Source organism: Centrocercus urophasianus, unplaced genomic scaffold (genome assembly GCF_019232065.1).
Source record: "Centrocercus urophasianus isolate 14NV4802_14NV808 unplaced genomic scaffold, USGS_Curo_1.0 seq_29, whole genome shotgun sequence".
NCBI lineage: Eukaryota > Metazoa > Chordata > Aves > Galliformes > Phasianidae > Centrocercus > Centrocercus urophasianus.
Window position 1 is genome coordinate 9,031,305 of NW_024884855.1, and position 12,758 is coordinate 9,044,062.

The 12,758-nt window shown below is 50.9% G+C and overlaps 1 protein-coding gene across 1 annotated transcript; it reads left to right on the top strand.

Annotated features, from left to right (window-relative positions):
• The first annotated feature begins 2,762 nt into the window (after window positions 1–2,762).
• LOC122165238 (ATP-sensitive inward rectifier potassium channel 12) lies at window positions 2,763–4,052 on the top strand. Its single transcript, XM_042828047.1, has one exon. The coding sequence runs from the start codon at window positions 2,763–2,765 to the stop codon at window positions 4,050–4,052; it is 1,290 nt and encodes a 429-aa protein (XP_042683981.1).
• Window positions 4,053–12,758: the final 8,706 nt, after the last annotated feature.

Here is a 12,758-nt window from a genome sequence, read left to right on the forward strand (position 1 = left end):
TCCAGCAGTCTCGATGCGGTTGCAGCACCAGCGTGGGTCTCAGTGTTCAAATTAAAAGCAAACTCAGCTTTCAGCGAACTCTGTGTTTCAAAACAAAACTGTGCTAAATAAAGTGAGAGCTGCGAGCGAGCGCGTGCTCCGGCACAGCCCCGCTGCGCTGCTCTGTGCAGCTGTGGTTTCCCCGGAGCTCTGCTGTTGTCCCCGGGGCTGGAGCTGCTCCCGGCTGTGGGTTTGTGTCCCCCCTCTCTCCCCCCCTCGATGCTTTGATCCCGTGTCGTTGTGGGGGGTTATGAGGGTTGACAGTGCCACAAGAGCTGAGCCGGTCTGGGAAAAGTTGGGTGTCGTGGCATTGCTTGCTGCCACAGGGTGTCCTATAAACGGATGGGGAGAAACGCTGTGGGATGTGGGGGGGTGGGGGAGAGGAAAGGAAGGGAGGAAAAGGTGAGAGAGAAAGAAGGGGAGGGACGAAGAAAGGAATAAAAGAGAGAGGGAAAGAAAAGGAAGGAAGGAAGGAAGAAAGGAAGAAATGAGGGAGGGGAGGAGGGAAGGATGGAGGGAAGGAGGGAGGGAGGGAAGGAGGGAGGGAAGGAGTGAGGAAGGCAGGAAGGAAGGCAGGAAGGCAGGAAGGCAAAAGGCAGGAAGGCAGGAAGGCAGGAAGGAAGGAAGGAAGGAAGGAAGGAGGAGAGTAAAAGAGAAAAGTGGAAAAAAAAGGAAGAGAAAAAGGAAAAAAAAAGGTGAAGGAAGAAAAAGAAAAAAATAAGAAAAAAGAAATAGAGAAATAGAGAAGGAGGGACAGAAGAAAGAAAGATAGGAAGGAAAGGAGAGGACAGGAAGGAAGCAGGGACAAAGGATCAAAAGAGGAAGTAAGAAGGAGAGTGGAGGGGCTGAAGCAGTGCCTCCACACCACCCGGGCACATCTTCCCCCCAGCACTGCTAATCCAGCCCCAGCTAATCCTCTCACAGGTCACCGGGAGCTCATTGCATTTTGTCCACTGCTCAAATGCATCTAGAATTAATTAAAAAAAAAAAAAAAAAAGCAACAGTAAATTCATCTGGTGACAAAAGCATGTGGCATGCTGCTTGGGGTGTTCGTACGAGGCTGTGGGGCGAGCTGGGGGGTGATGGAGGGCAGGCAGCCTGGTGTGTCTCCAAATGCTCAGTTCTGTGAAAAAGGAGGAGAAGGCATAAAACTGCTCATCTGGACAGCAGCAAGAGGAAATAAGGGACTTGGTGTACAAGACGTAGGCGGGCATCAACCTTTTACCAGAACATAGGAAGTATGGGTAGTTTGTTGATTTTCCCGCTGGGCTTCTGCAGTTATCCTCAAGTTTCAGGATGGATTTGGGGAGAATTTATGTAAAAGGAAGCCCAGCAGATCGCTGCTATCCGGGCTGATGCAGCCCGAGGCAGGCAGTGCCTGGCAATGCTCCCTGCTGCTGGCAGTGATGCTGGGCTGGCCGCCCAGCCTGGCCTGTGTGTAATGGAAAGGGTATGCTTGTCCCTGCCTGTCCCCAGGGCTCTTGCTGATTGCAGGGATCGAGCGCATTGATCAGGCCAGCGGGTACAGAACAGAGAATACAGCCATGAGCTGGGCACCTCTGGGCTGGGGGAGTGGGGGTCTCAGGGGGGTACTGCTGGCAGCAAGGTGTCATCTCCCTTGACACATCCCACAACGTTAAATAATAGCGTTCATGATGGCAGAGGCAGTTTGGGAGGATGCTTGGGATGAAGCTTCTTGCAGTTGCTTTTGCAGCATGATGTGCCTCCTGTTGCCACTCCCGAGGTGCTAAGGGATAGCAGGATATGTTTGTCTTCCCACACCATGGGACAAGTACAAGTCCTTAATCCTGCAGCTGGGCCATCCAGATGGGATCAAACTAGTTCCTTGTCCCCTAGCACCACTTCTCCCTTCATTAGACTTGGACATTAAAGCCTATCTGTGACCATAGATGGTTCCATGTCCCAGTGGACACGTTGGGAAAATTGCTCGCCAGGACATCTGCTCAGAGTGAGTGCCTTCCCGGGGCCATCTCCAACCAGCTGCACGTTGGCTGTGTCCTCTCCCACCCCCGGGCCAGGGAATGGAGGATATATCCACATCTCTCTGTGTTTTCCCTCGACCCTAGAAGAGCTGGTGCTCAGGAGGTCGGGTGACTGCTGCTGTGATGTGCTGGGCAGCGGTCCATCTGGCATGGGCAATGTGAACTGATGGAGCCGCTTTCAAGCGTACCTTTATTAATATCTCTGAGGAAGGAGAGCAGCTTGGCCTCTCTGCGCTCCTCTCCAGCAACCTGACCCTGCTCTGACAGCAGAACTCACAAGGAATGCGGAGGGGAACAGTTTTAAGAGAATCCAGCGCAGTCCAAGTTTTCTCATTTGCTGGTGTTGTTGTGGTTCTCAGAAATGCTGTGTCTCCCTGCCGTACACAAAAAGAACAAAATTTAAGACGTCTTCCTTCCTCACATGTAATTCTGGGGAGCAGCCTTACTAGAGAAGCAAGGGAAAGGCAGTGAGGGAGGTCTCCGGCCAGCATGCAGCCACCACTTGGTGGACCCCATTTTTGCCACGAGAGCTAATGGCCCTGTCTTTGTTTTCTCATTGCAGAGCCTCTCACGGGAAACTTGTGGTGACGTGGCTGCCAAGACGTGGAAGCCTGGGACTTCTCTTCCACCGCACCAGAATTTGGGGGGTGGGCAGGGGTGGGCCAGGGGGACACCGGGAGTCACAAGACCCTTCCCCTTCACTTTGGGCTTGGCTCAGGGATGACTGCAGGCAGGGTCAACCCTTACAGCATAGTGTCCTCCGAGGAAGACGGACTGAGGTTGACCACCATGCCAGGGATTAACGGCTTTGGCAATGGGAAAATCCACACCAGGAGGAAATGCAGGAACAGGTTTGTAAAGAAGAACGGTCAGTGCAATGTGGAGTTCACGAACATGGATGACAAGCCACAGAGGTACATTGCAGACATGTTCACCACGTGTGTTGACATCCGTTGGAGGTATATGCTCTTGCTCTTCTCCCTGGCATTTCTGGTATCCTGGTTATTGTTTGGGCTGATTTTCTGGCTAATTGCACTCATTCATGGAGATCTAGAAAACCCAGGTGGAGATGATACCTTCAAGCCTTGCGTTCTGCAGGTCAATGGCTTTGTGGCTGCTTTTCTGTTCTCCATCGAGACCCAAACGACTATTGGTTATGGCTTCCGCTGTGTGACAGAGGAGTGCCCGCTCGCGGTCTTCATGGTGGTGGTTCAGTCCATCGTGGGGTGTATAATCGACTCTTTCATGATTGGTGCAATAATGGCAAAGATGGCCAGGCCCAAAAAAAGGGCCCAGACGTTACTTTTCAGCCATAATGCAGTAGTGGCAATGAGAGATGGGAAACTCTGCCTGATGTGGAGAGTCGGGAATCTCCGGAAAAGCCACATAGTAGAAGCCCATGTACGAGCTCAATTAATTAAGCCCAGAATCACAGAAGAAGGGGAGTACATCCCACTCGACCAAATAGACATCGACGTGGGTTTTGATAAAGGCTTGGACCGTATCTTCTTGGTGTCCCCCATTACCATTCTCCATGAGATCAACGAAGACAGCCCGCTGTTCGGGATCAGCCGCCAGGACTTGGAGACGGACGACTTTGAGATTGTGGTCATCCTCGAAGGCATGGTAGAAGCCACTGCGATGACGACACAAGCTCGGAGCTCCTACCTGGCCAGCGAGATCCTGTGGGGCCACCGCTTCGAGCCTGTCTTGTTTGAGGAGAAAAACCAATACAAAGTAGACTATTCCCACTTCCACAAAACATACGAGGTCCCGTCCACGCCCCGCTGCAGCGCCAAGGACTTGGTGGAGAACAAATTCCTGCTGCCCAGCACCAACTCCTTCTGCTACGAGAACGAGCTGGCCTTCATGAGCCGCGATGAGGATGAGGAGGATGATGACAGCAGGGGTTTGGACGACCTGAGCCCAGACAACAGGCATGAGTTCGACCGGCTTCAAGCAACGATAGCGTTGGATCAGAGGTCATACCGGAGGGAGTCAGAAATATGACTCTAGGTCCTCTCGTTGACTTTTCCGAGGGTATTTTTTTTCCTCCTCTAATCTCTTCCCCTACAACCCGCTCAAATTATGCAGAACAATGCAAGTGCCATAGGAATGCTTGAGAAATTAGTCTTGTTCCTAGTTTTCAGTTTCATCGCAATAACCACTGAGCGGTCTGCAGGAGGGGACGGGGCAGGCACAGCGCTCCCCACACCCTGGGGGGACGGGGGGGTCCCGGGGCATGTGTGTCCCGTACTGGCTGTAGGGCTGGGCTCTCCCCATGGGGAAAGCGCGAGCGTCTTCTTGGAGCCGAGATCCAAATAGAGGAAATATCAGGAAACAAACCTTTATCTTTCTTTTTTTTTTTCCTTTTTTTTAAATATAACTGAGCTGCAACAAAACAAAAATCGCTCTTTCTGGCAGGCAGTATGATTCAGTTGCACAAGAACAACACTTGAAATACCATGCAACGTTAACGTACTTCTTTTTAATTTGGGGAAAGGGGAGGGGAGGGAGGCAAGAAGGTTTTTAATTTTTTCAACGTAACCTTTGGGAGACTGTTTACCAAAATAATAATAACAATAATATTAATATTAGTAATAATAATAATATTAAATCTGAAAGAAATGATTTGGTATTTTTTAAAAGCGAGCAAGGGAATGAATAAGCTGCAGGGGTCTCTTGAGTGGTGACTTGCTGGGTAGATGCAGGAGCTCAAAGCCAAGGCAGCATCTGATTGAGGGGTGGATTTTTTTTCCACTGGCACTGCTTCATAGGCAGAAAACAGATGTAAGTGGCTGCAGGTCCGTGGCAGTGAAAGCAAGTAGCGTAATTACCAGCAAAGTAGCTAATAAGGAAAAGCCAGACTGCTGTAGAGAGAACCCTTGTAAACACAATAATTAGCCACACTCTGGAAATATTGATCTTCAGGGTGGAAATTGGGCCTGGGGCGTCAGCTGCTGAAGTGCTGCGTCTCCAGTGGGGAATTCATAACTTCCACCAGAACTAGGATGAAAAAATGAAAAGCACAAAAGGCAGACTGGAAAGCTCTTGAATTTGGGTATTTTCCCATTCCACCCACCAGTGTGGTATTTTCTCCTTCAAAAAACCATTTGAAATGTGGAGATCAAGGTGAAATGTGTCTTGCTGGGTTGCATCTGATGTAGCCCAGAAGTAGGACGTGAGCATTGTCCGTGCCGCCTCTGCCGGGCTGGGATTTGTGAATTCCCCATTCACTGGAGGGTTCTGTTTGGAGGCGGATTCTTTTCCAAAACCAACAGATGCCAGTCGGGAAACCCACCATGTCCTGCACATCACCCTGTCCCCATGTCCCAGCCTTGAGGTGGATTGTGCCTTAGAGATGCAAACTCACACGCGCTCATCCCACGCCCATCCCACCCATTCCCATTGCTCTGTCCCATCTGCTGCCCTTTGGGCTGGTCTTGTTTGCACGCTGGTTTGCCTTTTACTAACATAGAATCACAGGATCATTAGTGTTGGAAAAGACCATTACGATCGCCAGTTCCAAACGCCAACCCATCTACCACCATGTCACCGAACCTTGTCCCTACTATGCCATGAGGCAAACCGTGCCGTGCATGGGAAGCCTTCTCTCCCTTTGCAAGGAGGGAAGTTGGGAAGATGTAGCTCACTGCTTCCCTCATGCTGGAGCTGGATATGGCTCTCTGTGCTGCAGGAAGGGCTAGGGTCCTGCACCCGGCTTCAGCCATAAGGGCTTGGGAGAGGGGTCTGCAGCAGTGCTTCAGCTCCGTGGGCTCCTGGCACTTTCCTCTCCCCATCCCACTACAGGCAAGCCATGTCCAGGCGTGATAGCCTAGTCTAAATGCCAGCAGCACAGGTAGGATTTGTCCTCAACCCTCGTCCCTATCTCATTTTTGCAAAGAGTGTCCCAAATAGGGCTGTCCTTAAAATGGGGGACACACCAGGACTTGCCATTGGGCACCATCCATGACTTTCATCTTTCTGATGAAGTGACACATTGCCATCCCATCACCGGTCCCTTTGCACCAACGGGGATGGTTTTGCCCCCCGTGTTTTGCCCCACAGCATCGAGGGGGGTGGGCAGGGCAACGGGGAGGGGGCAGAGAGATTTTGTGTGCGCACTACTTATTTATTTTTTTAAAGAAATGCTTTTAAGTGGTTTTAGGTTCTTTTGAATAAATAATAACTCTATTAAAAGGTGCACATCTTGCTGCTGTAGGATTCTCAGAGGGTTAATTTCTTTATAAATATATATATCTCACAGTAAATATTTGTACAAAAAAAAAAGGGGGGGGGGAAAAAAAAGAGAAATAGAGATGTCTTTAAGTAAATTATTGCTTTTAAAGGAACTTATATGATTGTACAGTGTTACCTGAGAGAGTAGAATAATATATACAGAAGTATTTTTAAACTACTGCGTAGGGAGGTGGGGGGGTTGAGCCCACAGAGGCCAATTTGGGGCTCTCCTCTGCTCGTGTGGATGCGCCCCTCCCCAAAGCCCACTGTGAGGCTCTAGCTCTGGAGAGTTGTTGCACCTGCACGGTACAGTCCTTGTTCTGGACATGGGTGTGCTGGTACATGGTGTACAGATGTTATTTTTGCCTGTTGTGAGTGCTCAGATCTCCTGGTTGCTTTATGACCACCACAGAGCACAGCAGAGGCTGCCTCGGTTGGTGGTTTTATTGCGTGCGCTGTGAAAGAGAATTGGGGAAAAAAGGCAACAAAAAGCCCCAATGTGGCAGGTGCTCCAAGGAGTGGCTGAAATGCTCTCAGGGTCTGGGTTCTGGTGTGGGAGCCCCCAGAAGGGCTGCTCAGAGCTGAAATGGTGGACTCCCCAATCAATCCTTGTCAAGACCACGGAGTACAGCTGGCATTACACTGATCCTTGGAGGATGGGGGAGGTGAGGAAGGCACAGCCCCAGTCACCTTCCTGCAGCATTCTATGCTGCGTGCCCATAGCCCCCAGCAGCCCTGAGTCGGAGTGAGCCTTGGGTCCTTATAATCCAGCGGAGTGCACTTCTCTGTCGTTAGGGCTGGGACAATCATTGAGTGCTTCACCTCCCGCGATGCGGTGCCTGCTCAACCTTCAAACCTTTTGTAGGAAATGAATCCAGAGCCACCTTTTCTATCTTTAATAAGGCAGAACAGAAACGTTTTATTTTTAAACCCTCCTGCTCTTTTCCTTTCTTTGTGTGCTGACAACCAAAAGAACCCCCTCCCCCCCCGCCAGCCCCACTCCATTGCCCCATTTCTGTGCTTGAGTGCGTGGCCAGATTCTGCTCTGCCACCCCCCCCCCCAATTCAGGGATGCTGCCACAGGGGGTGGGCGCAGGGCTGGGTCTGGACGCCCTCCAGCTGTGCACATCTGTCCCGCTGCCCCCATCCCCAGGGTGGGTACCACCTCGGAAAAGCCCCATCTTTCCTCTTTCACCCCTAAAACATGCACCTCAGGGCTCCCTCAGGCTCTGTCCCATGCAATGTGGGGACCGAGGCTGGCCCCCAGTTTGACAACTGGGAGCACTGGTTTCCCAGGGGTAAAAGGCAGCGTCAGTTTGCTGGGGACACAGTGACGTGCAGCGGTAGCAAAGTGATGGATGCAATGAAAGTCTCTGTACCTTCTCCACCTCCAGAGTTTCTCTGTCTCATTGCACATATATTTGAGATATATGTGACAATGTATATATATATTTGTAAAATGTATTTCAAATGACAAAAAGAAAAAAAAAAGAAAGAAGGAAAAAAAAACTGGCCAATTTTATGTTATTTTAAATATATTATATATATTATATATAAGAATCTCCAAAAAATATAAATAGAATAGAGAAAATAATATAAATATGTAATAAATGTATTTTGATCTATTTAAAATATCTCGCGTCATGCTGTGTATTTTAAAGACCACGGAGAACTGCCTGGCTGTAGAGTACTGGAAATGGGATTTGTAGGCTGTCTGTTGTTCTATCCTAAAGTATACGTAGATTTTATGTGTGCAGCAAACATTAAGCATGCCTTGGGGCCAGTGGGACTGCACTGCCCCAGGAGCTGGTTTGGATAAAAATGGGAGGCTTGTAGGAGTTTCTCGGCAAACATCCCTCTTGCTGCATCTAGGTAGGAGAAAGAAGCCAAATTTGAGTCTCAGTTGTTGCCAAAGGGAGATGATGGCTTGGAAATGCACTGGGCTGTGGGGTTACTGGGATGGGAAGGATGCTGAAGTTGGGTGTGATATGGGGGAATGGGAAAACAGGGCTCTGTGGTGTTAAATCAGCACAGCCAAGCCCTAAAAGTGAGCTGTTCCGTGCATCCAGCACTGGATGCTGCCCATGCAACCTGAAATCAGCTGCTGACACAGCACAGGGAGCGGATGGCAGCAGCTCAGCCGTGTGGGGAGCCTGAAGATGGAAGCCATGACCAGGCAGAAGGAGCACAGCCATCTGAGGCCCACCCACAAATCTTTCCCAAGCAACCTTGTCTGCCCTTGGGCTGCACGAGGATCTGCTTTCTAAGGGCACTGCCTCCTCCAGAGACACCAAGTGGCTGTTTAAACACCTCTAATGGGATGTCCTGGCTACAGGAAGGCAGAGTGAGCGTGCGGGATGCTCTGCTGGGGTTCGTGGCAGGTGGGCAGGATGGGCAATATGAAGAAATTGTTAATCCAGATTTCTCCGGCTGGTCACACGATGTGGGACGGACAACAATTGACCACTGGCTCCCAGCCACTGCTGCTTGGCTGGACAGACCCATTCCTTCCCTCACGGAGAGATTTTTGCTCATAATGTAGAAAAATCACTGCCAGCCACTCACTGCAATCAGCACAGGTAGGGCTGGCGCTGGGCGTGAGGTGGGAGCTCTGCACGTTTAATTTATCAGGGGGAGAATGAGAGGTGACTTGATTACAGCATTTGTCATGGGGAGAAAACATGAGTCCAAGGAGGTAACTTAATCTACCGGGGAAAGGCATAATAACAGCCTCTTCCTGGAAGCTGAAGCCAGACAAATCTGTCTTAGAAACAAGGAGCGATCTTTTAATAATGATTAGCTATTAGAACAAGCCACCAATCTCTGTCTCTTAATGCCTTTAAATCTGTACCAGATGCTTTTCTGGAATCTTTTTTCTCACTGAGGAGCAGAGAAGGAGCGGCTGGGGAAGGTAATGAGAAACCTCCCCAGAACACGGGCTGCAGATTGGCTGCAAATTGCCCCAGGAAGGGCGCAGGGAGGCCCTGCAGGGCCCTGCTGGAGATGGGAACCTTGCTCCAGCTTCTGCTCTCATGCAGCGTTGACTCTTCCTGCAGCCGACAAACTCATCGTTTTAGTTGTGGAAGCATTTAATGATTCAGGAGTTGGCAGCTCCCCTAGGGACAGTTTGCACTGCCTTGGTAATTCCTCCCTCAGTGGCTGCTGGTGGCAGAAATCCCCAGGGAGCTGAGCTGAGGCTGCTGCCACAGGGAATTATCCCAGAGCGTTCAGTCCTTGCTTTGTTTCTTCTCTGGCAATCCTCACTGTCAGAGCAGGAGCAGGCAGGGATGTCAGCCATCCTGCAGGGATCCCCAGTGGGCTGGGAAGGATGCTGTGCAGCCAGCAGGAAGGATGGGGCTGGTTCTTAGATGGCAACCTCCACTTCTAATACTCAAGTTGTCTTTAATTGGTAAAATCCTCTCTTCTCTCACCACTGTACTGCCTTTCTGCCTCTTCCCTTTAAGTTCTGGGCACTTAGGAAGTTCTCTATGCCGTGCAGAGATTTTTGGTCTTTCCATCTGTGCAGGCAGGAGTGTTGGTGAGGCTCTGCCAGCTCTGGGTTCACACTGGGATGGGACTGAAGTCAGTGTGCTGCGTGCAGGGAGGGACTAGGGGTGCAAGGTCAGCCCCATTGCTCCTTCTCCCAGGCAGAGATCTGTTGAATGGGCTCTGGCAGCAGCATTACTGCAGCTGCTTGGCTCCTTTGAGTCAGGCCAGCACCAGCCACAAACTCTCTGAACCAAATCCTTGAATTCCCTATTGCATCCTTCCCAGCAGTGCTAAGACGCCACGTTTTGGAGAGCTTTGCCCTGACCCCACTACTAACACATCTCCTGCACACAGCCTGGATGCATCCTCCCTCCTGGCTGCCTTACAGAGCTCAGCCCCCCCCAAACTCCTCTGCATTTGCTCCATCACCCACCCAAACTGCCCCTTCACCGGCGCAGGCAGCCAGGAGCAGCTCGGGTACCACAGGGCGATACCCAGGGATGCTCGCTTGTAACCATAGCAACGGAGCAGCATCTCTGCTCTCCTGCCAACAATTTGCTTTTTCATCCTGCATTAAGGTGGACCCTTTCTAACTCCTTCCTCCGGCACTGAAAGCTCTCCCAGTGAGGGGTGTGCTTTCTGTCTCCTTGCACTACGTTTCTCTCCATCCCACGCTGTTTTATTCCCCTGTATAACAGGGGGGAACAGCCCCCAGCATCCTGCAGGGAGACCAGAAGCACAGCACCCGGAGTTTCTCCTTAACACACATTTATGAGTGTCAGTGGGACAAAATAAAGCGTTTCCTTACACTTGTTGTTAAAAGGTCACTGTCAAGGTTAAAATCTTAAATACTGTTTTTTTATTATTATTTCTTAAATGGCCTCTTTTGGCAATAACACACTGGCTTCTTAATACAGCCTGAATGTAATTACCACCCATTAAGTACTTTGTTCACCTTTCACATTTCTCCCCGCTCAGGGAAGGCAAACACATGAGTCAGCGTCCCTTTTTCTGTCGGTTTTAGGCAGTTTCTGTGTGACAAGCTGTCGTGAATCAGCACAACTCTGCCAAGTTCAGGTCACAACCAACTCAGCTCCTGGAGGGACTGAAGGAGAGACCCCCAGCTTAGGGGAACAAACCCCACATGAGCACATTTAGAGGCAAATCAGGCACGGTAGTGCTGCTTTAAGGGAAGAAACGTGGAAAGGCTGCAGAAGGGATGCGAAGGGAAGAGGAGCTACGTCCGGAGCCCCTTCCCCAGACATCTGATGCTTTCCTCTTCTTCCAGCTGGCACGTTTATTTTGGCAATATTCATCGGTGTGTAATGAAGCCCTCCCTTCCTTTGCTGCCTGATGACCTCGTGCAACTTGCTTGGGGCTGTCCCCTTCCAGAGCAGTACTCCTGCATGCTGGGCTGCACCACCCATCAGAGAACATTAGGGACAGCATCGGGGTGCCAGCAACGGGGTGACCCCACCACCCCACTCCCTGGGGGCTGCCCCCCACCTGGTGGGCTCGCTGTCCATTTGGGTTCGTGGCTGACTCAGCCCCAGATGGCTGCTGTGAGCTCTTATATAACGGTGTGTTTTGGTGGGGGACGTGGTGAGGAGGTGGGTGTGGGGGCGAGGGAGGGAACAGCGCTAAAGATAAGCCTGGCAATGCTGGCACTGCTTTGCCAGGGGAAAGGCACTGGGGATCAGCATCCCTCTGCCACCACCCCAAATCTGCTCCCAGGTGCCCACCGCCACCACCGCTCGCTCTGGTGCAGGGTTGCCTCCCTGAAGCCATCCTCAAACATCACAGAAACCAACACTCTTCCTTAAAATCTTGTATTCTTTTATTTATTTATTATTATCATCTTTTATTCCGTTGTTTCCTTACCAGGGAGCACAGGAAAATGGTTTTGACTGCAGGGCTGCACCAAACGGCATAGAACATCCTTCATCCCCACCTCATCCTTCATCTCCACCTCACCCTTCATCCCCACCTTTCCCCTCCCTCACCCTCGGCTGTACTGCTGACCAGCACCACAGTGCACGACTGTACCAGAAATACCATGTTTATTTTTCTTAAAGGGAAGCTTTGGGTAACCTTTCACCTCTGTAGAAGTCTTCCTCTTTTGATCAGTTTATAAATTCAATGTAAATGCAGAGATGACCCTTTGGTTTGGTGGGTTTTTTTTGTTTGTTTGTTTGGTCTTTTTTTCTTTTTAAGGGGGGGAAATTTTATTTTAGTGCTCTGGGCATTTGCTAAATAAAAAACGATTCTAACAGGAAGGATGTGCAGGGTGATGGCTTTTCTCATGCAGGTGCCTGGGGGGCTTGGGATGTGTAATCAATCTGCAGCCCAATGCACCATGCTGGGTGCAGGTCCCATCCCCCAGCACTGAGGCTGACTATCACCTAAGGGTGGCTCTGATCTGGGTGGAACTGCCCTTCCCCAATCGCAATGGGGACGGTCCTGTGTTTGTTCCCCAGGGCAGACCCTGAGATGGGTTCCCACTGCGAGAGGGTCCCCTGGAGCAGCCCTCTGCCAGACACTGCCCACTGATCATCCATCAGCACCGCAACGATGCTGTGCGGAGGCGACGGCGAGAACAGGCGCTGGGTATCAGCAGGAGGCAGTGCTCAGATGGTGGGGGGAAGTCCACTGCTCCTGATAATTAGGAGAAAGACTAAATAAATCTCATTGTGAAGACAATGCGGGGGGTGGGGGGAAGGAAGCTCAGAGCTGAGCTCCTGCCAGTGATGTGTTTGCAGCACGCTCCATCCCATGTTGAATAAGAAGAGAGGGGCCTTGTCCCCTGGCCAGGTCATGCTAACCAGGCTGTGGCATTGCTGGCCACTGCAGGGCACTCAGGCTGTGTGTTTGGTGTCCGAGTGCCCCCTCCCATGCTGGCCCCAGCATTGCTCCCCAGGGCAGGTATCTATCCCGCAGCCCCCAGCACAGATACAGTTTTACACAGAGCAAGAATCTGGGGATTATGCT